This window comes from Lytechinus variegatus, chromosome 19 (genome assembly GCF_018143015.1).
Source record: "Lytechinus variegatus isolate NC3 chromosome 19, Lvar_3.0, whole genome shotgun sequence".
NCBI lineage: Eukaryota > Metazoa > Echinodermata > Echinoidea > Temnopleuroida > Toxopneustidae > Lytechinus > Lytechinus variegatus.
The window spans coordinates 14,120,913-14,148,678 of record NC_054758.1 but is presented as its reverse complement, the minus strand read 5'-3'; the positions used below and the strand labels follow the sequence as shown (position 1 = coordinate 14,148,678).

The 27,766-nt window shown below is 37.9% G+C and overlaps 1 protein-coding gene across 1 annotated transcript; it reads right to left on the bottom strand.

Moving 5' to 3' along the window:
* On the bottom strand, positions 1 to 26,015 carry LOC121405741 (39S ribosomal protein L21, mitochondrial-like). The gene is given in 8 exon segments (XM_041596692.1): positions 1 to 552; positions 941 to 1,044; positions 1,720 to 1,750; positions 1,753 to 1,771; positions 2,983 to 3,137; positions 8,033 to 8,091; positions 8,814 to 8,919; positions 25,873 to 26,015. Coding segments are annotated over 8 exon segments (603 nt in total). The 5' UTR covers positions 25,943 to 26,015; the 3' UTR covers positions 1 to 493.
* Positions 26,016 to 27,766: the final 1,751 nt, after the last annotated feature.

The following is a 27,766-nucleotide window of genomic DNA, read 5'->3' as shown; positions in this document are numbered from 1 at the left end:
TGTGATTTGTAGCCACTTTGTTGCCATTTAATGTCCACATTACTGTGGAGAAAAACATAATAAATGGAGAAAAAAATCACAGCTTTCTAGCCATTTTTCAAAAGGGCTACAAAGCGGCTATCCCAACAGAGAGTCGCTCACTTTCAGAGAGGTGTTCTGGCAAAGTGGATAAATCTCTGAACATTAAAACCACAAGGTCCAGGGTTCAAATCCCATTGCAGCACTCGCGTCCTTTGGCTAGGTGTTTATCAACATTTGCCACTCTCCACTCAGGTGTAGTAAATGGGTACCTGGTAGGTAGGTATTCCATGAATGTTCCAGCACCCGATCAAGGTAGTCGAGCTAATACCAGGGTAATAAGTATGCAGCACTTAAAAACATTTGTATTGAAGCACTATAAAACTGTTGCATACTATTGTTATTATTATAGGCTTGATTGATGTGGAGTCGGTTTTCTTGTCGTGACTGAGCACGAGTTTGTTGTAGGTCGATGTCACCTCAGCTGGGCTTCGATGCTGTTAATCCTCAAAACGGTCAAGTCTGTCTGTCTCTCTGGAAGGGGGGGGAGAGACATAGAAAAATTATAAAGTGCATTATAATAGATGGGAGTTGCGGCTACCCTGTTTGGCGTTCAACGATTAAAGGGACAGAGCCTCGTCGATCTGGCGCTGCACAGCGGCTGCCGGGCCCACGATCAACTGGGCAAAGCAAATTTTCGGAGTATTTCATTTCATGTCTATTTTCAACAAAATGGATTTCCATCGTTTTTTTCATTTTCATCATAAGTAAGCCAAAACTTTGCGTGGTAAATTTATCACAAAAGTCCTCTTAGGGTTAAACTACTTCTTAGGGTTAAACTTTATCTTTATATGAAACTTCTGGAGCAATTTCTTTTCTCTAATCTACTTATTTTTTTCATTTCCATTGTCCATTGACTTACCTCGGTAGCTAGAAAATCTCTTTCTCCTCTTAAATCTGAAGTGGACCTTCTTCTCGCTGACCGTTTTTTCGATCACGGTGGCTTCCACTCGCACTGTGTCCAAGCTAAAATCACAAGTCAAAAATGAAACATAAATCCATGTAAAGAAGTAAAGTTCGGTTTAACATCAAAGCATGAAATTTGAGGAGAGTTCTGGCCGGGGTAGGAAATACTATTTAGGGGTTTTTTTGCGGGGGGGGGGGGGGGGGGGGAGGAAGGGGATGGGGCGATCATTTTGATTTAGGGGGTATTTTCTTTTTAATTTCACAGGTCTACAATTTTTCATGATGAGCAAATATGCGATAAATGCATCATCATTCTGCAGTTTTAATTTTATATTTGGCAATAATTACAGATCAACGGACAACTCTAGAAAAGACGGTCACCCCAAAGCATTACTCGGAGCACTTAAAGGGTGCGATGGGGGCAAAATCACCCGTTACCATCATGTACTTCCTATGCTGGTTGTGGCCGACTGGATTAGTTACTTTACTTCGAAACAGAGGGTCATGGGTTTGAATCCTAGTCATGGTGTAATTTCCTTCAGCAAGAAATTGATCCAATCTTGCTGCACTCAACCCAGGTAGGGCGAGTGGGTACCTGGCAGGAATTTTTATTCCTTGAAATGCTTGTGTGCTGTTAAGGCTAGGCGGGCTTAAGCAAGGTTTATAATATATCCAAGCCACTTTGAAAGCGCATACATGTAGATATTTAAAAAGGTGTAGAATTTGAGAACGTACCTCAGCATTGGTTTACCTATGAGAGTAAATTTTCTCCTCCAAGTAGAAGTATCTAAGAAAAAGACAAAAATATGGAGACAAAAATAAGAAAATAATCACCTTAGACCATTTCTATAATCTTTGTGATGACCATACTCATCACCATCACCATCTTCATTATCACCACCATCATTGGTTCAATGACGCTTGCTCCGACACTTGCTCGATGGTAAATCTGCACATAATCTCCAACTAAATGAACCCTAATCTTATCTTTACAATATTTTGAACCAAAACCTCTATTACCATCCTAACTCTAACCCTATGCCTTCTGAGATATTGAGACAGGAGCAAATTTTGCAGGAGCAAATGTTGAGTCACCACATCATTATCATCATCATCATCCGTATCATCATCGCATCATCATCATCCCATCATCATCATCATCCCATCATCATAATCATCCCATCATCATCATTATCATCATCGTCATCACCATCATTATAATCATCATCATTATCATCACCATCATCACCATAATCATCATCAAAATAATAGCCAATTTTTATATCACTCTTTTCCGAGTATGGCTCAAAGCGCTATACAGCATATTATTACCCCGGTCATAGGACTCATTTCAATCCCGCTTGAAAAGAGCACAATTGTCACTCCCTGGGGAGCATTCCTTGCATTCATCACAGCCTCATAATGGCACTGGCAAATTCAAACATACAATATCTTTCATCATCACAACCATCACCATCACCATCACCAGCACCATCACAACCACCACCACCATCATCATTATCATATCCTGTTCCTAATAATCCCATCATCATCATTATCATCATCGTCATCACCATCATTATAATCATCATCATTATCATCACCATCATCACCATAATCATCATCAAAATAATAGCCAATTTTTATATCACTCTTTTCCGAGTATGGCTCAAAGCGCTATACAGCATATTATTACCCCGGTCATAGGACTCATTTCAATCCCGCTTGAAAAGAGCACAATTGTCACTCCCTGGGGAGCATTCCTTGCATTCATCACAGCCTCATAATGGCACTGGCAAATTCAAACATACAATATCTTTCATCATCACAACCATCACCATCACCATCACCAGCACCATCACAACCACCACCACCATCATCATTATCATATCCTGTTCCTAATGATCCCATCATCATCATTCTATCCCCCCTTCCTCTCCCTCCTCCCCTACCCCCTCCCTCCTCACAATAATCCTCCTCCTCATCAACATATCTTACCTTTTCTAATCTGATTCTATCTCCTACGTCGGCCTTGATGTGGTTCTGAAGGAGAACAAGGTCGCCTGTCGTCACTTTGTGCTGGGCGCCTGATATATAGACGATTGCAAACATTCTCCCTTGGTTAATATCGCTCCTCACTGCTGACAGCACATCTACAATACAGATATCAATGACAATATTACATGCATTCATATAATGTAGCTCTTTTTCCATGTGTTTATGATGATATATACGAATTTGCCACCCTCCACCCAGGTGTAGTAAATGGGTAACCAGTAAGAAGGAATCCCTTGACGGATCGATCAGGGTTGCCGTGCTAACGTCAGTGTATTACTATGCAGTGCTTAGAGGCATTGTACTAAGAACTCTGTGCTCTTGGCATGAAAATACTATTCAAATATTAATACCATTTGAATAGCTCACTATGAATCAAAATTGCACCCTTTTTCAAAATTGCACTTTTTTTACTATTTGAATGTTCATTTGACTGTGAATTTTGTTTTGATATTCAAATAAATAGTCAAGACAAATTAGTTAATGGCCTAAGCTCACACCTGCCCCCTTACAAAAAAAGACAAGTGATACTGATAAGAACCCTTTTTGAAGAATACGAACACATCACCAAGAGAGAAAGGAGAGAGAGAGAAAGCATAGATAGCTAATAACTGAATACATAGAAGAATTGGTTAAAAAGAGATTTCCAAGCTACATGAACATGTTATAGGATTGGCATTATGAATGATTCTTTGGCATGAATTATTATTCATATTACAGACTCTTTTTTATCATACTTTTATTTATTTTTTTCTTTTATTTTACATCTTTTTAATTTTTTTTTCACATTTTGTCAACGTCTTTATCGTAAGTCAACTAAGCTTTTCTATTCCTGTATTATATTTACATTGAAGATGGAAGAAGTAGTCATGACATGTTTCATTGTGGTTGTAACATCGGAGTGATAGATGTAGATGATTGGAGTAGGCCTGTTCACACTAGCAATACTTCGAGGTTTAGCGTTGAGTTAGATGGGTCTAGAGCTAAATCCTTTCGGAGATTTAGATTTAACCGACCTTGTAACACAGTCTGTTAGTCTTGATGGTTGCGCTACTGAGTTGTCAGCAACGCATGTAGCTAGTGATGATCATGGGTCTCACAATGATGTGATGTGTAATCTGGGTATTCCTCCCGATGATAATTGTTCATCAGGGCCTGATTGTTTCCAAGGTCATGAACTCACTGTTGGACTGGGATGTGATCCCCCTATATTTGATATCTTATCAGGCACTTGCGCACTCGGTGCAAATAAAGATCAGATTGATTTCTGTGCTAATGTTGATAGCAATGTTCGCTATGTTGGTTCATCATAGAGATGAAACGTACAAAGACTTGTCAGTTATCCCTGGCAGTACTCCTGGTTTCCAGATTATGCCAACTTCTACTTGCATTGACAGAGCTGATAGGCTCTTGCGCTCTGATACACTGTTCTCTCATCTCATGCCTGAACAGTGCATGCACCATTCTAAGCATACAAGCGCTTGTTTTCGATTCACACATTGGAGTGATAGGCTAGCCGTTCTCGATTTCGCTATCAGCCAAACTAACAATACCTCCGTTCGGTTCGCATGTTCGAATGATAGAATAGCCGATCTTGATCTCGCTATCAGCCAAGCTAGCAGTACCTCCGTTGACATGACAACATGTCAACTCCACCTGTACATGCTCAAGCCAGCGTCTCGCATTCAGTTATATCTCCAGATAACCCAACTCGAGTCATTGATCCAGGTGCTGATCGAAAGTTCACCATGGACTGCTTTGAGCAAATTACCATCCCTGATCTACGTCGGGATCCACCACATTCTCTTCAGGTTGATGATACCCTGGTCCTCCAAGGACGCCCCCTAGATGTCCATATTTGCCAGCATGGTGTTACTCACTCTGGCTCTTTTGTGATTGATGTCATAGCAACCACTGTCAAGGATAAGGAATCCCATTGTCCCCTGGACCAACACCATGATGACTCTATCTACCAGCCTGCGGGGGAGAATGCCTCTGATGTGATCCCGGCCAGCCTGGGTGCAGTTCTTGTGGGTACCACCACCTGTGCTCCCATTGGTCGACCCCCTGACATTCAGCATGTTCGCGATGTCTCTTCTTCTTGTACCAGTGGACCTGCCCAAGATTGTTATCACACTGCCCTCAAGATGGGCCCTACTACAGAACTTTTGATGGCCTAACTACTACTCACCTATGGACTTTCGCATATATGGTTCTACATGTCATCTGCTATCTATGATCCTCCAGCTAACCCCTCGTTGCTACTTGGACTGATTCAGAGCAGCATCGGTTGTCCAGACACAGGCCCAGACATAGGTCGCTTTGCTAGCTATACACCAGCTAATACCCCACCTCCCCCGGCCCCTCCACACCCCAGCCTGTCCCCTGCATTGGTGTTTTCTAGTTAGTAAGTCGGTCACGTCACATTCTACGCCACAAGAAATGTTGAACTGTTTTTCCTGCTATAAATTGACCATTTTACTATTCCTTTGAACATTCACAGTTATTGACTGTATTGATGGTGATTTATTCTGTGCCCATTTGTAATTTTTGTCTTTATATATTTATGAAAGTGTTGGTTTCTTTATCATGTTTAATGTTAATGCCATGACTACATGATCTGTTAGTATCTTAGCCGTGTTTTAATCTTATCCATCCTGGTATTGTTTTTTTCATTTTTACCAGTTGATTGTGCAGTGGGCCTTCGGTTGAACACAGATAGTTTAATTTATTTACAGTTACTTAAGTTGGTTATATTTGTAATATCTGTTGTTTTTTTATAGCCATGTGTACTCATGTATGATTTCATTGGACTGACCAGTGAAGTTATGTACAAAAAAAAAATTGTCTGAATATTCCTTGAGTGAGTAATTGTGTTTGCTATGATTGTGCTATTTTTATTTTGGGGATACTGATGTGGGCCCTAAGCTTTTTGCATAATGGAATTTTATGGCCTTGTTTAATACTGATAATCTAGATTTTACCTCTAGGCTTTTATTGGTGACAAGTATTTTATATGTACGCCTCATTTGCGATATTTCCAATGTATTCGTTCGCCTCATGGTGTAGCTATTTCTGTGTGCACAATTTTTGTTTATGCCTTTTAGGTTTTGTCTTTCTTCTTTTTTTAGCTTGTATATGCCCTGTTATAATTATAACTTTGTATTGTTCCTTACTCACAATTATGATATACAGGAGACTCAACAGTTCATATCATAGTTAGGTTGTGATAAAGCTATTTTACACGGTTTATTAGTGTAGGCAAAGTGGAAAAGTGAACTATTTTACCCAACATGCCTGAATTTTATGGTTGTGAATTTTGGTTTATAGTTACTCTGTATAATTTACTTTTATTAAAGAAGATAGTAATATAGATCACCATTATTTTTTTAACTATTGGAATGAATAACTTTTGATTGGGATTTATTGGTTGACTATCGTGTTTACCTGCAGTGGAACGTTGTTATGGAAATGTGAGTAGATATTGGTCAATGTAGAAGAAAACTTGAGGTTATACAGAATCGTGCCGCTCGTTTAATTTTTGGCTTTGGATCCCGAACTCATACTACACCCCTACTTAAGGAACTCCACTGGTTACCTCTATTCCAACGCATTCAGTTTAATGTCTGTTTATATGTATACAAAACTCTAAAGCACCTGAATATCGTAATAATACCATCAAATTATACACACCCTCTCGTAATCTTCGTTCAATCACTGACACATGCAGACTTTACATTCCCTTGTCAAAACTCTCCTCTGCCGAAAAATGGTTTGCTGTAGCAGCTGCCAGGACTTAGAATGCTATCCCTCTTTCAATAAGAAATGTTTCCAGTGTTCTTGGTTTCAAATCATCCCTTAAGACATACCTTTTCCTCAATAATATTTTCCTTTTTATCTTGAATATTGTAGTAACCATTGCAAACATTAAATTGTTTCCTACTTTTGTACGCGCTATGGTACTTTTTTTGTTTTTAGCGCCTCTAAATACCCATTATTATTATTAATGTAGAAATAACTTACAGATGTTTCTTTAGCATATGTTTGGCCTTTGTTTAATTTGTTTGTGGTCATGCACTTGCGTCAAGTGGCAAGAAGTTAATGAAGAAGCATTCATGTGTTGGTTATTGGAGTCATTGTTTGTTCATATAACATTAACGAATAGTTTACATGCCTTTAAACTTGCATATTTATATTGATTATTGTAGTATACTAGACTAACTAGAGTTATGCAGATATGTGTATTGTAGTTTTTCACTTGAGTATGTAGGTTTGTTGTTTAACTTGTTCATGGCTATACATGTAGTGTTATCACATACTAGTTTGTTCTTTTAAGGCAGATTTCTAGTGAAATACTTGAACTATTTTAGATATTCGAATCATGTGATTTGTGGGGTTGTTTAGTCCAGAATGTAGTGCTTGTAAGTCTGTGCTGCACAGTGTTTATGTAATTCGCACTCCATAGATGAAGATGGAAGAAAGAAGAATGTATCATGCCAATGTTTGTGTTTGGTTTGTTTGAAGATACCATATGATTGTATGAATATTAGCCGGCATGTTTAGCCTAGGCCTTGTTGAATAAAGGTGTTCATTTTGCAGCCCAATCTGATGTGGTAATTTCTCTCTATTTACTGTCGCATGCATATCTATGTAAGGGACCCCTCTGTAAAACAGTGTTGAGTAGGGCAATCCCTCTGTCTTTTTAATGATAATTTCTTTGTAATTGTAAGTATATCTATCGTTGTAACTTGTTGTAAATTTTATTTGACAGAAAATAAATACAATACAATAGTTACCCTTTATCAAAGCTTTATCTGGGCTTTAGAGTAAAGTTCATAGTAAAGCATGACTCATTGCATCACAATAAAATCAAATGTCATAATTCAAAGCAACTTAGGACAAATTTACAAAACATAAAATGCATACTATTATAAAAGCAAGTTCCTTCATCTTGTCTGAATTGATGTTACTGGAAGAATGTTTATATGCTAACCTGATTTCTGATGAGGAGGAACGCTGAGGAGAGAAGAGCTCTGTTCTGTTGACATACACCTATTGTATAAATCAAAGATAAATATTAGACAAAGTTGATGTGAACAAAAGTATTGCTCACAGTGCAATCTTTAAATATAAAATAATAAACTCATATGAATTGCGAAAGAACTTGCTATTTGGCATTATACATACCAATATTTTAACCAAAAAAATATGAATAAATCTGAATGGTGGAAAGTATACACAGAGGCCCGTATTCTGAAGTCGGGTTTAACTTAAACTCAGGTTTGAAGTTGTGGTTTAAGTATGGGAAGCCAAAAGTATCAAAATTTTTATTAAGATGTATGTTTCTTATGTTTACTGTGCTCTTTTCTGATTCATCGATGGTGAAGACAATCATCTATTTATACTTCCTACACAATTATGAATGATTAGAGAGCCGAATGAGCTGTAAGTATGATATCTCTACTGTTAGTGATTATGTTACAATTGGCTGTCCATACTTAAACCACAACTTTAAACCTGAGTTTAAGTTAAACCCAACTTCAGAATACGGGCCAGAGTGTAGATATATATGAAAATAAGTGTGTATGCTAACTCTACAGTCTAACTTCTGAAGGTTTCCATGGCGAAGAAGAAAGAGGGAAGAGGTTTCACGGTACACCATTTATTACTGGGTGGTCCTTTTCAGGACCAACACATGCCCACAAAATAAGAGAATATAAATTTGGGGTCTTGGACCAGTAATCATGAATTAACTTTCTTTTTTTTTTGCTTACATGGTCCTGGATAGAACAGAGTGATGTTGGCCGATTTGTTGATATCGATTGGCAAGATTCATAGTAGAAAGCACTCGGGACGACCACTCGATTGGTGAACATTTCCCTGAAAAGAAAAAGAGAAATATTAATATTGAATGAGTGATCATGACCTTGTTCATTGAATAAGTACTGTACCTGTAACTTTTACTTTTTATAGACGTGTAATTTTTATTTCTACAGAAAACAGCTAATCGCTGGACGCTGATGATTTCTGACAATGTCAGTGATAGACATTTGCATTGACAAGAGAGTAGCACACTATCGAGTGGCCGCATGACTGTCAGTTACAAGTGTGTTAATTACAATCATCGAAATTATGAGCAATTATGAGCCCGATTTAATCCGTAGGGCCTAGTAGGAATAGGACCAAGGCAAACCATGGGTGCATCTCTGCCGTGGTGTACAGGAAAATTGAAGGCACGGTGCATTCAACAATGCCATAAATTCCCGCAAATTTAATAAGAGGACTTACAGAATGACGTCCTCCTACGAATCTTACCAAACGATGTGAAGTCAATTCCTCCTAATATGATGAATGTCCCTCAAATAGCGTCATTTAAGCGTTGATTTTTCTTCTTGTTGACAAAATACAAACCAACCTTGCGAGTTCTCAAATTTCTTGTCTAATGAGCGAAAGAGAGCGTGCTATTTATCTTCATATCAAAGACACTACAAGGAAAAGACTAGACACAAGTGGAATGCCTCTGGCCATCTCACCTGCATCACGCGATTCAACATAGCAGCAGTGCTGACTTTGAAAACTAATATAACTCGCACAAGATGTTCAGTGATACTTGGTTACTCTTCTACATTTTATGAACTAGACCAATACACTTACAGAGATACATGTACATGTAGGATGGTAATTAAACAAATACCCCGAATGTGGCCAAAGTTCATTGACCTCACATGACCTTTGACCTTGATCATGTGACCTGAAACTTGAACAGGATATTCAGTGATACTTGATTACTCTTATGTCCAAGTTTCAAAAGACAGATTTCAATAAACATGCAAAGTTATGATTGTAATTCAACATATACCCCAATTATGGCCAAAGTTCATCGACTTTTGACCTTGGTCATGTGACCTAAAATACGCACAGATTGTTCAATGATACTTGATTACTCTTATGTCCAAGTTTTATGAACTAGACCAACATACTTTCAAAGTTATGATGATAATTCAACAAATACCCCCAATTCGGCCAAAGTTCATTGACCCTAAATGACCTTTGACCTTGATCATGTGACCTGAAAACTTGCACAGGATGTTCAGTGATACTTGATTACTATTATTTTCAAGTTTCATGAATCAGATCCCAAAAATGTTAAGGTTTGATTGTAATTCAACAGATACCCCCAAATCAGCCAGAGTTCATTGACACTAAATGACCTTTGACCTTGGTCATGTGATGTGAAATTCATGCAGGATGTTTGGTGATACTTGATTAACCTTATGTGCAAGTTTAATGAACTAGGTCCATATATTTTCTAATTTATGATGACATTTCAAAAACCTCAGGTTAAGATTTTGATGTTGATTCCCCCAACATGGTCTAAGTTCATTGACCCTAAATGACCTTTGACCTTTGTCATGTGACATGAACTAGGTCCATATACTTTCTAAGTTATGATGTCATTTCAAAAACTTAACCTCATTGTTAAGATTTTATGTTGACACCGCCGTCGAAAAAGCGGCGCCTATAGTCTCATTATAAGGCCTTTAATTATAACTATTTTAATTCTTTAATTATAATTGTTTTTATAATTATAATTATAATAATTTGTATGATAATAATAATTATTATTGATGACTTATCAATATTACTGTCTCAGTAATTATTACAATTATAATTAATTTCCTTATAATTGTTATCATTATAATTATTTTATAATAATCATTAGTATTGTAATAATAGTTATTATTGTCTCAATAATTATAAGGCCTATAATCATAATTATGATTATTATTGATATATCATTAATATTATTGTCTCAGTAATTATTACAAGTATAATTACTATCATTATAATTGTTATCATTACAATTATTTTATTATAATAATGATTACTGTAATAATAATTATTGTCAATAAATACTAGAATTGTAATTATCTATGTAATTATAATTATTTTTATAATCATTACTGATGTCTCATTAACATTGTCTCAATAATTATTACAATTATAATTACTATCATTATAATTATAATTCTTATCATAATCATTTTATGATAATTATTATTGTAATAATAATTATTATAATTGTCTCAATACTTATTGTTTCATTATTATTAATGTCTCATCATCACTATTGCCTCATTATTGTCTTCTCTTATTTTTTCATATCTTCAAAATAATAATTAACACCATAACAAAGGTCCATAAATCTGAAATCAAATTCATGAAACATATCTCATTCAAGCAAACCTATTTCTAAATTAAATTCATGAAAGGAGCTTTCTGTGCCATTCAAAAATATGACTTTCATTAATACCATATTCTAGACATTCAGATGCATTCCAACAAAAAATCACTTATCAAATTCTTGAAGTTTAATTGTAGTTTTGCTCTTAAAGGGGAAGTTCACCCTGAAGAAAAGTTTGTTGTAAAAATAGCAGAAAAAATAATAAAAAATATTGGTGAAGGTTTGAGGAAAATCCGTCAATGATTAAGAAAGTTATTAGAATTCAAAGTTTTGAATTTGTGACGTCATATGCGAGCAGCATTCCTACAAGGCGAATGGTAAAAAAATATATGAAATGTCATTTTCTCAGAAAATTGAAAATGTTTTTTACTGTGCCTTTTGTATATCAATAGACAAATCATTTCACACCCGATCATAAATAGAAAACAAAATAAAGTTATCAGGAACCGTACAAAATTTGAAATTCATTGATTTTTTACCATTCGCTATGTAGGAATGCTGCTCGCATATGACGTCACAAATCCAAAACTTTGAATTCTAATAACTTTCTTAATCTTTAACGGATTTTCCTCAAACCTTCACCAATATTTTTTATTATTTTTTCTGCTATTTTTACAACAAACTTTTCTTCAGGGTGAACTTCCCCTTTAATACTTATTTTGCACGAATCCTACAAAATTATTTTCAAAATGAAAATGTAATTTTTATAATTAACAGAGCTTAAATCGTAATAAAAAAATATATACAACGGCTGAAACATACTGTGTCTGAATACCAAGACTAATCTCAAGCTCAATGCAGCGGGGATGACATCACGCACAGCAGTTCGTATACACTCAAAACAACCCTGCTCGATCGGCCGAGTCAGATTCACAAACACCTCACAACACTCAAAACTGAAGCTCAAATCCGCAGACTCTCTACGAACCAAATTTGATCAGAATTTAACAAATTATTCTCAAATATACAATTTTATTACTGACCGAGTTCTTAATGCTAGGTTCCCACTGCCGATCAAACCAGCCCGACCAAGCCCGATCAAGCTATTTTGGCCTGGTCGGGCTCGGTCGGCAAGGGCGATCGGGGTCGGTCTACCTTGATCGGTATCGATCTGGCTTCCTACACGACATTTTTTGGCATGCCAAAAAATATCGTGTAGGAGTCGTGAAGGCAAGCCATCGTATAGCGATCGTGTACTGATCGAGTAGAGATCGAGTTGATCTAAAATCGATCGTGTAGAGGTCTAGTTTGGTCGAGGTGGATTTTTTCCGCCGATCACTACCCGATCATCTCGATTCACACACAACTTCTACACGATTGGTTCCCGATCAACTCGATCAACAACTCAACTGCTTCACGATCGATACATGTCTGCCCTGAACACTTACTCGACCGAACTCGCTCACTTCTCGACTGCTTTACGATCACAACCCAATCACTTCTCGACCGCACTCGATCTTTCGGATCGCAACTCAACCAAGGAAGCCAGTGGAGGTGCCGTGGCCGAGTGGTCTAAGGCGCCTGGCTATACATGGAAAGTCCGGGTTCGATCCCCGGCCGCGGCAAGGCATTTAATCTACAAAAAGATGCTCTTTTATCCTGCTTTCAAATAAATGGAAATGCTGTATGCATTGTTGGTAACTAGGTGTGCACTTGTTTTTTTTTTAAAAAAAGGGCAAAGACACAATTACGTGCTGATCTTATCACATTTTCTTCGTACCAGTAGGCCTATTATTGATATTAAAATTAATCAGTTCTGGAATTGGGAGTGATAACAGGTGACTACTTGCAGCTCTTCACATACTCCAACGTGCCGCGTAGAACTAAACGTAAAGCTGTGACAGCTGCTGATACAGATGATGGCGATGGATCGACATCTTCAACATCTTCAGTCACAAGGCCCCAAAAGCGTACAGCAGCACCTCAAACCGAAGACTCCCCTGCCAAACACACCCGAAGACAAGAGCACATGAAAAGAAGTGTCAGTGCTACTGCTGCGTCATCTGATGTGACTGAAAGTGATAATGTAGCTACAACCTCGGCCATCTCACCTCCTGTAGAAATCCCTCGGTTGACCAAGAAAAAAACGAACGTGCAGCAATCGGCAGCTCCTCCACCTCGGAACCAATCCCCAAGCAATAGCACAGAAAGTCAAGAGCAGGAACAGCCTCGCTTCCCGCAGAAAGAGGTAGGCCTAAATACTTGTATTGATGCATTTTTTTTTCTTTTTACTTTTGTATATAAAAAAATATCAGTAAGAGCAATTCTATAAATTCCTTATACATTAAACGTGGACCCCTATGAAAAACAGCATCTTTTGCTGATGAGGGTGCTTCCGTCCCACAAGTGGCAAAAAAATAAATAAATGTATAATTTCCTTGTAATATACCCGCCCCCAAGAGAGAGAGAGAGAAAGAGAGAATGAATGATCATTTACAGTGGTAGGCCTATAATTTATGAACATTGATTTTATTCAGACTGAATTCAAAACCCGGAAGTCCATGCGTCGAATGCTCACTCAGGATGAAGAGGACGATCTCGTGACGTGGCTGAGGGAGCACACCTTTCTGTACGATAAGTCATCTGCCCAGTTCAAAATGAGAGAAAAAAAGAGCAGGACATGGCGGGAAAAGAAGGACGCATTGGACTTGAATCCCGGAGATCTGTCATCGATTTGGTATCTCAACATGAGAACCCTGTTTTCCAGACTCATCAAGACATCTCGCAAGTCAGGATCTGGTGCTGCAGAGCGAACAGCAAGACAGGAATGGATTCTGAACAAATTTGAATTAATCCGGCCATACCTGGTTCAATCAGTTGCGTCATCAGAGAGGATCCAATGTAAGATTTTTTTTCTCTCTCTCTCTCTTTCTTTTTCCTTTCTTTTTTCCTTTTTCAATTTTTCGGCAAGAGGCTTTTGGAATATCACCCAGTAAACCCTTTTATCAAATAAGTACTCCAGATAACCTGAAAACATACTCTATAAGATAAAAACAAAATGCCAAAAGACCATGGGACAATGAGATTTAGTGCTAATTACAGTGTGCTTTTCAATTATAAAAATGTTGATATTGTAGTCCAACTCTAATGAATGTTCACATTGTGCATAATATGGATGGATATACAGATATTTCCATTTACTTTATGTCCAATATATTTGTAGTTTGCTGAAAAGAGGAAGGAGCTTGCCCCAGAGGAAACAGATGATGATGGTGATGCCGCTTCTGATTTGTCAGCACCATCAACTTCATCTGGAGGCGGTCAAAAAGCAGCTAGTGCAATCTCCTCGCTGACATCCGAGTTGGAGTCCGTGCGTGGTGCCATTACAGGTGCACGGGATGCAGCTTCTCAGGGTGGCCAGTTTTTGGTGTACTTGATGCGCCAAATGGATCAGCAAAGGATGAATTCGTTCATCACCCGAGTCACTAGGCAGGCTCTCGACCTTGTGGATGAGAGCCGAGGGGAGAAATTGCTGCCTACGCGTCCTCCTGCATCTACGTTCATCAACTTCTTCTTTTTCGAGCTGAACCACAGCCATTACCCTGTTTCTCTGGAGCTCTAACCACCTAGCCCACAACTGTAACTGTTCGATTTCCATCTCTTTCAAGTTTGAGATGAACTGAACCCTGGTAAAAAAAAATGAGTACTGTACCATCAGCTGACGATAATGTTTGTGCAACCACAGTCAATTCACCGCTGATCTTGGATCTCTTTTCGAACAAGTTGATCTGCTTGGGTCTAGATTGTGTAGAGATCGGATGGACGTCCAGCTAGTCGAGTAGGGATCGCGTTGGGATCGTATGTAGATCGGAATGATCGAGAAGAGATCTAAGTAGTGGTCGACTGTACGTCGTGAAGGAGTCGTGAATGGTCGAATATGGGTCGTGAATGGTCAAATAGCGGTCGGGAAGAGCTCGTGTTTAGGAATGTGGTCGGGATTGGTCGGGGAAAAATGGGTGATCGGGCTTGGTTGGGTTGGTTTGATCGGCAGTGGGAACCGAGCATAAGGGATCTGATGATTACAAGCAGGTAATTTCAAGCAAATGAAAATAAACACCTGAATATTAGGTCCTTCCCTGGCATGAAGGTAAATGAAACTCCGTGTTGTATATTTCCTATGTTTACCGAAGATGTACGAAGCAACCGCAGTAATTTTTGACCTATCAAAATCAGTGGAATAAACTGACTGTCTTTTCGACCAATGCTGAATACAACTCCAGCGCTCGGCCAAAGTGCCGAGCAGAGCGAACTGTGTGTGTTACTAATGCACTCGCCATTCACTGCAATGCAAAAATCTACGTCTAGCACTGTGCCCGCGAGATCACTCGCCCGAGTGAACTGCCTACTTCTATACTATTATCTCTCTTTTTCCTCCACAAATTTGACGTATTCCGTTCTGATATTGTTCAAACCTCCTAACACTCATTCAATGAACAAGGTTATAATATAACCTTGTTCTCAGTTATATCTCCATGTGTGGCAAAATAAGGGTGGCGATTTTTTGCTTATTTTCTCTTTTTCTTTGGGGCAAATGCTTGATTTTTTTATTCTGACAGTTTCCATTAGACCTGTTATTCATACCACTTGGCTCTTATTTCAATTTGATTCTTTATATAAATCATTTTTTTCTTAATTAAAAATAGAGATCAAAAAATGAAAATTTTCTTGCCATATTACTTTCCACCAATAGAGGGCGTACACAAAAATATGCCAAAAATTCAAGTTTTTGAGCGCTCTGGTGAATACAAAAATTATTCCCAAGTTACTAATGAAAATAAATTGTAACTGTATGAAAATTAGTAATTTTGGTCACAAAAGTGATATTTTAATGATTTTTTGATGTGTGTGCCCTGTACTACATTGGCATACCATAGTCCTACCTGTAGATTCACCACAGGCAGGGTGGTAGCAGTGAACAAGTGCCTCCTAAGCCAGATTGACAGTGTACAAGGAACAAATCTGTTTTCCTTGGACCCTAGGAATCTCCAAATAGTGGAGGGATCAGCCAAGAGAGAGATAGGTATACAGGGGCCGATTGCACGAAAGGGTCTTTGCAAGGACCGTCTTTCGTGTCGCCCACTTGTTCACTGCTACCACTCTGCCTGTGGGGAATCTAGGACTATAGACTATGGTATGCCAATGTTGTATAGAGCGCACACTTAAAAAAATCATTAAAATATCACTTTTGTGACCAAAATTACTAATTTCCATACAGTTGCAAGTTATTTTTCATTAGTAACTTGGGAATAATTTTTGTATTCACCAGAGCGCTCAAAAACTTGAATTTTGGGCATATTTTTTGTATGCCCTATTGGTGGAAAGTAATATGGCAAGAAAATTTTCATTTTTTGATCTCTATTTTTAATAAAGAAAAAAATAATTCAAAGAATCAAATTTAAATAAGAGTCGAGTTGTATGAAAAATAGGTGTAATGGAAACTGTCGGTGTAAAAAAAATCAAGCGTTTACTCCAAAGAAAAAGAGGAAATAAGCCAAACTTTGCCACCCTTATTTTGCCACACATGGAGATATAAGTGAGAACAAGGTTATATTATAACCTTGTTCATTGAATGAGTGGTGTCGCCCACTCATTCAATGAACAAGGTTATAATGGTGTCACCCATCTTTTATGATACGCCATGTGAAACGCATTTTAAATAAATTACCTGCAAACATATTTCATTCGGACATCCGTTAAAATTAACAAAATATTTGTTTATAAAATGATGTGATATATCGCGAAATTGTATAAAATTTGATTTAAAAGCAAGCTAACGAATCTTATTCTTTATCATAAATTTCAGAAACACCCCGCTTATACTCACTTATAGCGTATAAAAGATGGGCGACACGAAAGACGGTCCTTGGAAAGACCCTTTCGTGCAATCGGCCCCAGGAAACTCTACATGTGGGATAGACAGCTGGCAGCCGTCTGTTTCGAGGAGTTTTTTTAACATTTTATTTTTTTTATTTCTCCTCGTACACAGACGGCGACGGCTCGCTATCGTGCAGCCACCATTAGGGGACTTGCAATGCAAAATCCCCCCGTCGGGGCTCCTTAATTTTTGTCTTTAAATAGGGTGTCTGGACGATCAAACGATAGCCTCAGCGATAGCTGCGGGAGCTCTTTGCCCATACCTAATACACGCACGGCAATGCGCGTCGCGTACTGAAGCGAAAATGGCACACACTTTTTGAATACAAGGTCCCCTTTGAAAGCTCAGAAAATTGTGATCTGATCATTTTTTAAAAACAAAAATGATATGGTTCGAAAGGGAATTAAATTTCCTATAATATGCTTCTAAGGACAAGTTTTCTCTTATATCATGAAGTCAAGATAATACGAAATTGCTGCTTACCCTTTCGACAGCACAGCGATCGAGGTTGCTACAAACTTGTCCAGCTGGACTTAAGCATTTCCGGGATCGCTGATTTCGATGGTGCACTCAGTTTTGAGCTGATTACACGAGATCACAATGCAAAATCAATTTGAAAATACCCTTGTGCAGACAAGCGAAATCTAGAGGCGTGGCGTACGCGTCTATTTTCTTGACAACGAAGCCATACGTAGAGCGCGTAAATCCCAAATTAATTTGCATCATATGCAAATTCGCGGCAAGCCGTCCACGTGAGCACAAGCGCGCGAGTTTGAAAACACATGAGTGAATGTGGAGTCCGCATGACTACGACTTGGTGTGTGAATGTTTGTGTGTAGAGGTGGAACATGTACGTTGGCTATGATGAGAAATACCACGCGGTTGTGTTGTTGTTGTGTGTGCATTCATTGACGATATGTGTAAACGTTGAGATTTTATGTTCATATAATTTGTGCATGTTTTGTGTAGAGGATTTCCCTACCCGACTGCTCTATATTTTTGTCAATTTCACTCTTTTTATCGAGTGTGTTGTTCTTCAAGCATCCACTGATTTGTACATCGAGTGTGATGTAATTGCGATTCGCGAGGTCTTTGCTACTCGGATCATCAATATTTCGTGATATATCATCCCTTTCTTTGATATTCTGTGGCTGTGCTTCTCCGGTTTTCTCCTCCCGCGTTCTTCGTCTACGCACCCGAGTACCAGCCCGTTACTCAGCCTCAACGCCCTCATACTTCCGCAAGTCCACATATCCGGCCGTTCGTGCAACTGCAAGTCAATAATAGGTTTGGTCTCAAATTTTGTATAGATTAAGTTTAATCTTGCAAAAAAAATTGACTTGCCAGTATATTGCTCCATCATACCATGTCGGATTCACGATCATTCGCAACCTCATGTTACAACTGTAGGCCCAATAAAGATGATCCCTGTCTCCGATATCGAGACATCAAGCATTTTTTCGATTACTATGATGCCGAGCAGCAAAGACCTCGCGATGAGTCACGGCAGCACTGTCTGCTGTCGTATGTAAATATGTTTCCAAACAATAAATACCATCACGTCCATCTGGGTAATTTGAAAAGAAAGGCCGAAAAAAAATGTAATCAGGGGAGGGGTAATGAAAAAACTAAAGAGTTCAAAACATTGTCAGAAATAGGGTCATTTTGTAATAGTTTGGGAATTTACGAGGAAGATGTACAGGCCGTGTTGTGTGGAGAATATAATAGGGAAAAGATTGGATGGGAGGGTCTCACAAACGGTGCTGTCATAGAATTATTTTCATGGGGAAGAAAGAGAGATATGACGACTGGACAATTTAAGGTTCTATTAGAAGGTTTTTTTGATGTAGATACGACGCTAATCTCAAATCAGAATTTGTACAAAAAGATAAGAAGTTTGTGTGATAGTGTAAGAAACAAGAAAAGAGTAAACAAGAATGAAGGTATAATGGATGATGTGTTTGTGTTCGCTAGAAAAGAAATGAAAAAGAAACAGAAAAAAAATATCAGAATAGAATTCAGAAAGAGTACCAATTCAAGGGTGTGCCGTCAGTGTAGACGGAACTGTGTTAGACCTCGTCAGAGAAGTGGATTTAAAGTAGATGCATCATATATGAAGAAAGTTGTTTTAAGGTTGAAGAAAAAAATTGAAAAACTTGAAGAAAAAATAGATGCATGCAGCGTAAGGTTTGTAAAGGCATGTGCTAAAAATAGGAATATAAAGAAGCGGAATGATAGGATGTTGAATGCGATGAAAGTTAGAAAAGAAACCATCATAAGATTGAACATAGAATTGTGCAAAAAAAGGAAAGTAATCACTAGCCTTGAGAATAGAATATTCATGCTTAAAAAAATTGTGAGAAGAGACAGTGACTTAGTAAGACGAAGGCAACAGAGCCGAAGTTATTTGAAAGCGAAGAACAAGATTAATTACATGCTTAGAAAAGAAAACAATCGAATGAAAAAGAAAATGGAAAAAATGACTGATAAGATCAACAAATTAGAAGAAAGATTGAAGGCAGATTCGCACGTTGTTGAGTTAAAGGAAGGAGGGAGATACAGTGATGAAGTTCGTTCAGTAGTACAAGAATTAGTTTGTTCAATGGGTGTTAGTACAAGGAAAGGTGGTGAGGTTGTGAAAACTGTACTAGAAGGGCTCTGTAATGTAAATATTAAGTCTGTACCAAAGAAGGATTTTGGATCTGCTATGTATATGGAAGCCAGAGCGCTCAGTTTAATACAAGCGGCAAATAAAATCTTAGATGAGAAGGAGGTTGATATGACAGTTGGAGGAGATGGTACGACCAAGTATGGTCATCACTATGGGGCGTATGATATTCATTTAAGTAGTGGGGAGTGTTTGGTATTAGGCGTCAGAGCAGGGGTTGGAGGTACAGCGGAGGAAATGTTAGAAACAATGAAGACGGTAATAGAAGATGTATGTTTGGTTACTAATGATGGAAGTAAGATAAATAATGTAATTAAAAGAATAAAAAACACAATCAGTGATAGGCACATAGTACAGAAGAAATTCAATGAACTACTACAAAATTATAGGAGAGAGATATTGCCAGCAGTTGTTAGAGAGTGGGCACAATTATCAGACCTGGAAAGGGAATCACTTTCAAAAATGAATAATTACTTTTGCGGATTACATTTTATAGTCGGATTGGCAGATCAGGCGGGGCAAACGTTGAAAGTGTGGGAAGATATGATATTTAATGGGGAACAGGTAGGGGCACAGAAGGTTGGAGTGGCGCCAAAAGGTGGAGAAGGTGGTGTAGTACGGTTAGTAAGAACGGTGTGTAAATCGATTCAAGACAGAGGATGTGAAAAATCAGGGAAGCCCGTACATTTCCGAGCATTTCTGAAGGAAAGGGGCAAAACGTTAATTCCGTTAGCTCCCTTTAAGGGTAATAGATTTAATATTTTATTTCACAATGGAGGAGGTGTTTATTATTTAAGACACGATTTACAGGATTTCTTTGCAGATCATAGGGAAGACAACTTATTAATTAAAGCAGTTGACTCAGATATAAATGTTCCCCAGTTTTTAACTGGTTGTAGGGCTTTAGGCCTCGTAAATAAGTTTGTAACAGCCCCATTGTGGCGAGTGTTGGAGGGTAAGGAGAAAATAACGACAATGGACGAAAGATACAAGATCATGTTGTCAAAATTTGAAGAATGGGCAGTCGACTCATCGCCATTACTGGACGGCACAGCCGTGTTATTCCACGATATACCAGTTCAAAGAGATGAAGTATATGAATCACTTCTCACAGGAGACGATGCAGTTACAAAACAAGTTCTCGAACTTATATTCAGTAGTTATGTCATGATTACGAGTAGGCTTCTTGGGGAGCACATTTCTTCTCATTATAGTGATGTTAATGAAAACGAAGTTAGTGGGGTACCTAAGACAAATGTGTCCGTTGAAAGAGATTTCGGAATGATGGATAGAATAATGAGAGAGAAGCCAAGGGCGAGTATTTATGCAGTGGAAAGCATTATAATGTACACTAAGAACAATACAAACCAATGGGTCAGAGAATTGGAAGAAGAGAAAAGGGCGGAGTACATGAGTATAGCTAGAAAGCATGTTGTCAAGCAAAGAAAGGAATATTGTCAGAGGGCGAAGCAAATTTGGGAAGAAAGGGAGAAAAAAGTAAGAGAAAGGAGAGATAGCAAGGTCCAAAAAGAAGAAAAGGAAACGGTAAGAAAGGAAAATATATATGAGGAAGTCAGAAATGTATGTGGTGGTATATGGATGTCAGAAGATGAAATAGATCAAGGACTCGCTAGGAAGAACAATGACATTAAATTGGAAATGCTGAAAGTACAATTGAAAGCTAGACGATATGTGTTCGGAGAGAAAAACACAGAAGGTATCTTCAATTTCACAGAAAGGGGCAGAGTGAAGACTTGGGAGGAGTTAAAGGAACAGTTGATTTCAGTCGTGAGAAGGAGCAGAGAAAGAACTCAAGAGATTGACAAGGATGACAACGAAGTAGAGGAAATCCTGCTCGCACCAGAGGAGAGGGTATACCAGTTCAAAGAAGAAATGAAAAGGAAGAGATCTGAGATAGAAAACAAGTCAAGAAAAAGAGTAAAAAGAGGCCGACACGTGGAGTACAATGATTTAGTTGGTAAAATTGTTCAACATTTAACAGAAGATGATGAAGGAGAAAATTGGTACTCCGCATTCGTCCTCAGTAAAAACAATGAGTCGATGAATTTTGTCTATTTGTCCAATACACAAACTGTATACTCGTATCCCAAAAATGATGTAGTTGAAGACTTGAACAGTGGGGATATGTATGTTAAAGATATATCAGCAAGAGAATTAGTAGGGTATAAGATAAGACACAAATGGGAAGTAGACAACGCAAAGGTATGGTTTACCGGTTATGTAGTTGAGGCAGAAGATGGCTATGGTGTAGATAAAACTTGCAAGGTGGAATACGAGAGTTTAAATGATGAAAGCGATGACGAAGAAAATACATGGGAGGGAGCATTGCTGGAAGATTATTGGAAAGGAGATGTGCGAATTTTTGAGAAAGTTTAGTTGGGCCTATAAATCGAATTATATAAGGTATAATTGCCAGAATGAGCTTATTTTAATAAATGCAAGAAAACAGCAAGTGATATATATATATATATATATACACACACACATATATGAATATAGCTTTATGGCTGCATAAATCGAGTTACAATGTATACTTGATTGCAGTACATGGAATTATAAAAAGGAACATAACTACGTAGTTATTATAACATATTCCTATATACTAGTATTGAATATCGAGTTGCAATGAGTGCTCGATTACATTTATTTTTCCGGAAGGAGAAAATAGTGACTGATCTTTTTGTTCTGCTATAAACATCCATTCATGAACATGGTCGTTCACGGGTCTGTGGTCTCGCCTGATATTGCATATTTACAACATGATAATGTTGACCAATAGATGACCTTTGACGTAATGATCATCATGAACCCACGTGTGAACGCTTTATTTGTAAATATGAATTTAGTGTAAACACAATTCATGCAGCCATATGAGAGCTATAATTATAGTTGAACAGACGCTCAAAAATAAAGAGCATGAAGAGTGGACTTACCTTTTGAGTTCAGCAAGTTGTTATCTTGTGGTGGAAGGTCAACGCGGTATAAGTATAAACCGAAGACTGTCAACACTGGAGCTCTTTTTGTTATTTATTATACAACACAGCAGTAATCAAGCAAGCTCTTGGCAAATATAATTATACATTTTGAACATTCTCAATTGGGAGTATAGGCCCTTACGCAGTAATTACGAAGTAATCAATTGCGTGAATTATGCACATATTGAACAGAACTTTTACTCTTATAGAACGACGAGTTTATTCTATAAATGTATTGACTTTTGTAAATGAATAAATGCCTGTGTAAATATATAATATGTATATATGTTAACAAAATAAGGTAGAGCAGTCGGGTAGGGATACTGTTTTTCATAACCTATTATTGCCTCGGCTGTATGGCCATTATGATACGATAATTATATACTCCGTGATAAGGAGTCTATATGAATGTATATAGAGTCATAACGGTATGAAAGGTATATAAACTATACACTCTGTAAGCCCCTTGCGGTGATCGATCTGTGATGCCGCCAATTTCATGGGGAACTCAATGTTATGAAAATTAATAATTGGGGATACAGAAAACACAATACAATGAGAGATATTAAGCAAGTGGCTTGAAAGGCCTATTTATGATAACCACGTCATGTCCCAAATTATGCTTAATATTTAGCTGAACTTCCAAATAATACAGCAATTTTCATGCAAAGAATAATGCGTATGGTAGTTCATGTGTTCAATGTTTCCCTAATTGAAAGTTGACAAAATATTGAGGCAGTTACTCTCAGTCGTATATTATCTACAGATTCTTCAGAAAAACCTTGTGGACATAATTATTACAATTGTGAACGGTTTATAATATCTCACTTGGTAATATTTCGTCATTTTGTGAGTTAACATCATTAAATGAAACAGCATATATATGTCAACTCGATTTTAGAATAAAGATGACTTGAACAGTTGACAAGAAAACAGAAATACAAGGTCTATATACGCGTGTTATTTTGAGTTCTCGCTGATTCTCATTTCTTAGGTCCGACGATCGAAACCCCTGATCGTTTCCTAATAAATCTGAAATAAAGAAAAGTAGAATAAAGTTATATTTTCATCTTGAATTGTGCATCTAAAAATGATGGTAAACATAATGCATCATGATGAAGTGTGTTTTGATGGAGATGATTTGCCTGCATGGAATGAAGTGTGGATGTGGATGTTTATGGTTTTATGACATTCCGTGTGATGAATATACTAACAGAGAAAAAAGTCAAGAAAATCAATGCTACATTTCTTTCCACAATGCATGGTTTTAATGACTATTTCCTTTTTTCCCCCTAAGTGATGAAATGGATTCACGATGATGACTGGCCTTTGTGATAAATGAACTCAAGGTGATGATGTACGATTGGGTGTGTATGGTTATGATTGCATGATGGTTTGAATAATGGGCAATTCCATAAAATGATCAAGCTCTTTGTACATTCGACCCCCATTTTTCTAAAGTTTTACATCACTTAATAAAATGGCCAAGTCATGGTCAGTTGACAGCGTTAAAGAACCCAAAATTTATAGAGATAGAAAACTTAATGAAGATCCCAAATGTAGAGGGTTGAAGGTACATTTTATGAAATTGCCCTATAAAAAAATGACATAGTGCGTGACGCGTGTTCGATGGTGGTTGACAATGATGATAAATAACGTAAGACTTCTATGTATGTGGGGTGAGGGGGGGGTATAAATCAAATCAGCAATCATGATCGTTATGAAGTCGGAAGAAATAAAATTGACAAGCAGAAAAAAAATAGATCAACTAAAACAGATTATCAACTAAAATTTAGGGGAAACCATCCACCTCAAATTAAGGAGAGAACCTGTTCCCCGCCGCCACCCCCAGCCCCCCCCCCCCCCCCCCCCCCCGCTTCGCCGCCTATGGTGGATAAGACATTACTATGACGTATTGCAATGTCATTCTGGTACGTCATATTAATGACTCATCACTCCATAGAGATGTATACTAAATGTCTCTATAGATGCATCACTCCATGCTGCACGTGGGTTGCCGTCGCACACACAATCACTGAATCAGGGAATTCCTGGTGGTACACAAAAACAATGGCAATTGCATAATATCAGGGATAGCGGTACGGCACGGTGCACGTAAATCACATACATTCACACACCATTATTGTGTGCACATAATACATGTACTAATTGCAAGTCCGATGGTTTATGCATTGCCATTATACGAGTACCAGTAATCTCTATTGTGACGTATCTGTGACCTTTCAACTAGAGCAGTGACCTAAACGTGTCCGTCTACGAACGCATTATTCATGAGCAGTTGTAAAGTTGCGTATTTGAAAGGCAAACTTGACAACCCAAGCGGTAATGATCGTACTGCGCGCCCTTTCAACTCCGCCCCTTCAATGCGGCGTATAGCAGTTCTGTGTGTGTTTTCGGTCAAGCAAAATGTGCCACTATCGGTGTGATATCGCTTGCGTTTTGATCTGAAAATATGCCAAACTTTAGAAGCAAATATCTCTGGATTTAAATGCTTGTGAGTTATGAAACTTGATTTACATGTTATTTAAGATATTCTCTTCACTTTCTGCTACGAGACAGTGATTAAATTCACAAAATAGGTGATTTCTGAAAAACGTCCAGACACCCTACTTTAAAATGAATAAAAAATTTGAAAGTTAACACAACCAAAATGCAAAGTAATAGGCCTATTCCCTCTTGCCTTGGCATTGATTGCCAAAAAACTGAGAATTAAACATGTTAAAAGGAACAAAAACAGTGACTTCCCTCGACTGTCGCGCAAATTCACTTCCCCGTTTTATCCGATCTTAAGTACATAAACATATGGCCATTGAGTCCCCTGTACAGATCGCGCTAGAACTTCGGTCTCTGTATTTGGTGAGTGAAGCCAAACGGAGTTCAGCTGAACAACCAACATGACAAGAGACCGAAGCTTTTGGTCTACATGTGGGACTGAGCCGAAATCTGCTAAATTTAATGCACATTTAGGTATGATTTTCTCAATTTTGAGTACTTATAATCAAGTTTGTAAATCTATTCAAAATCTTACCGATCTCTGCGTTGAACCTACAAGAGATACCTCCCCGAAGAGCATTCAGGGACCGCACAAATGCCGTCATCGTGCCTGTTTTTTACTCAACTTTTTTACTCGACTTTACCAAAGTGCAGTGAGATGCGCCGTGCTTACTATGGTGTTTGTGAGTGTTCTTTCCAAAAGGAAAAAAAGGTAAGTAGGCCGAGATCATGCCTGGCGGATCACTGAGTGGGCAATTAGGGACATCGTGATTTTAATTTCTAGATTCATTTAGTTGACTCTCTGGGTAGGCGAGACTTAATACTTCAGTTTGAAAGGACACTCGTAAAATGACGTCACTCTCGCCGATGAATATTCATTAGATTGTGGTCGTGTGTGTTCCATACAAACATGCACACAGAAGTGCATGCATGCAGAGAGTTATATGAGAGGAACATTGGCTCCAGAGAGAAGTTGTCAATAACGTGTGTGTACTATTCCATGCTGTCCGCGTGGGAGAGAGTGCATGGCAATTCGGTTAAACGAAGTTTCCGATATAAAGAGATAATTACTCTATGTACAGTAGACGTATACTGTAATAGAGGCAAATGTCAGATCAGGGGAGGCTGGAGTACAATCAGGTTTTCTTTTTGTAAGGGAAGAATAGTGTATAATTATAGCCAATTGATCTAAGTAAGGGAAGTGAACAATAATGTTTTTTTTAAAAACAATGGAATATACCTGCATGGTGAAGCCAATTTGAAAGGAGGTGAGGCAAGTTTCAATGGAGGTTATTAAAAAAATAAACTGTACAACACATTATAGTGAAGCCAGTTTAAAAGGAGGTGAGGCAGGTTTCAATGGAGGTTTTTTATAAAGAATAAACTGTACCACACATTATGGTGAAGCCAGTTTAAAAAGAGGTGAGGCAAGTTTCAATGGAGGTTTTTATAATTAACTGTACTCTAAATTATGGTGAAGCCAATTTAAATGGAGGTCAGGCAGGTTTCAATGTAGGTTTTTTAAAAAGAATAAAGGGTACCACACATTATGGTGTAGCCAATTTAAAAGGAGGTGAGGCAAGTTTCAATGGAGGTTTTTAAAAAGAAAAAAACTGTACTGGTATTATGGTGAAACCAATTTTAAAGGAGGTGAGGCAAGTTTTAATGGAGGTTTTTATAACTGTACTACAAATGATGGTGAAGCCAATTTAAAAGGATCGAGGTGAGGCAAGTTCCAATGGAGTTTTTTATAACTACTACAAATGATGGTGAAGCCAATTTAAAAGGAGGTGAGGCAGGTTGCATGCAATGGAGGTTTTTTAAAAAGAATAAACGGTACCACACATTATGGTGACGCCAGTTTAAATGGAGGTGAGACAAGTTTCAATGGAGGTTTTTTCAAAAGAATAAAGGTATAAACTGTACCACACATATCATGGTGAAGCCAGTTTTAAAGGAGGCGAGGCAAGTTTCAATGGAGGTTTTTATAACTGTACTCTGAATTATGGTGAAGCCAATTTAAAAGCAGGTGAGGCAAGTTCCAATGGAGTTTTTTATAACTACTACAAATGATGGTGAAGCCAATTTAAAAGGAGGTGAGGCAGGTTTCAATGGAGGTTTTTTAAAAAGAATAAACGGTACCACACATTATGGTGACGCCAGTTTAAATGGAGGTGAGACAAGTTTCAATGGAGGTTTTTTCAAAAGAATAAACTGTACCACACATATCATGGTGAAGCCAGTTTAAAAGGAGGCGAGGCAAGTTTCAATGGAGGTTTTTATAACTGTACTCTGAATTATGGTGAAGCCAATTTAAAAGCAGGTGAGGCAAGTTCCAATGGAGTTTTTTATAACTACTACAAAATGATGGTGAAGCCAATTTAAAAGGAGGTGAGGCAGGTTTCAATGGAGGTTTTTTAAAAAGAATA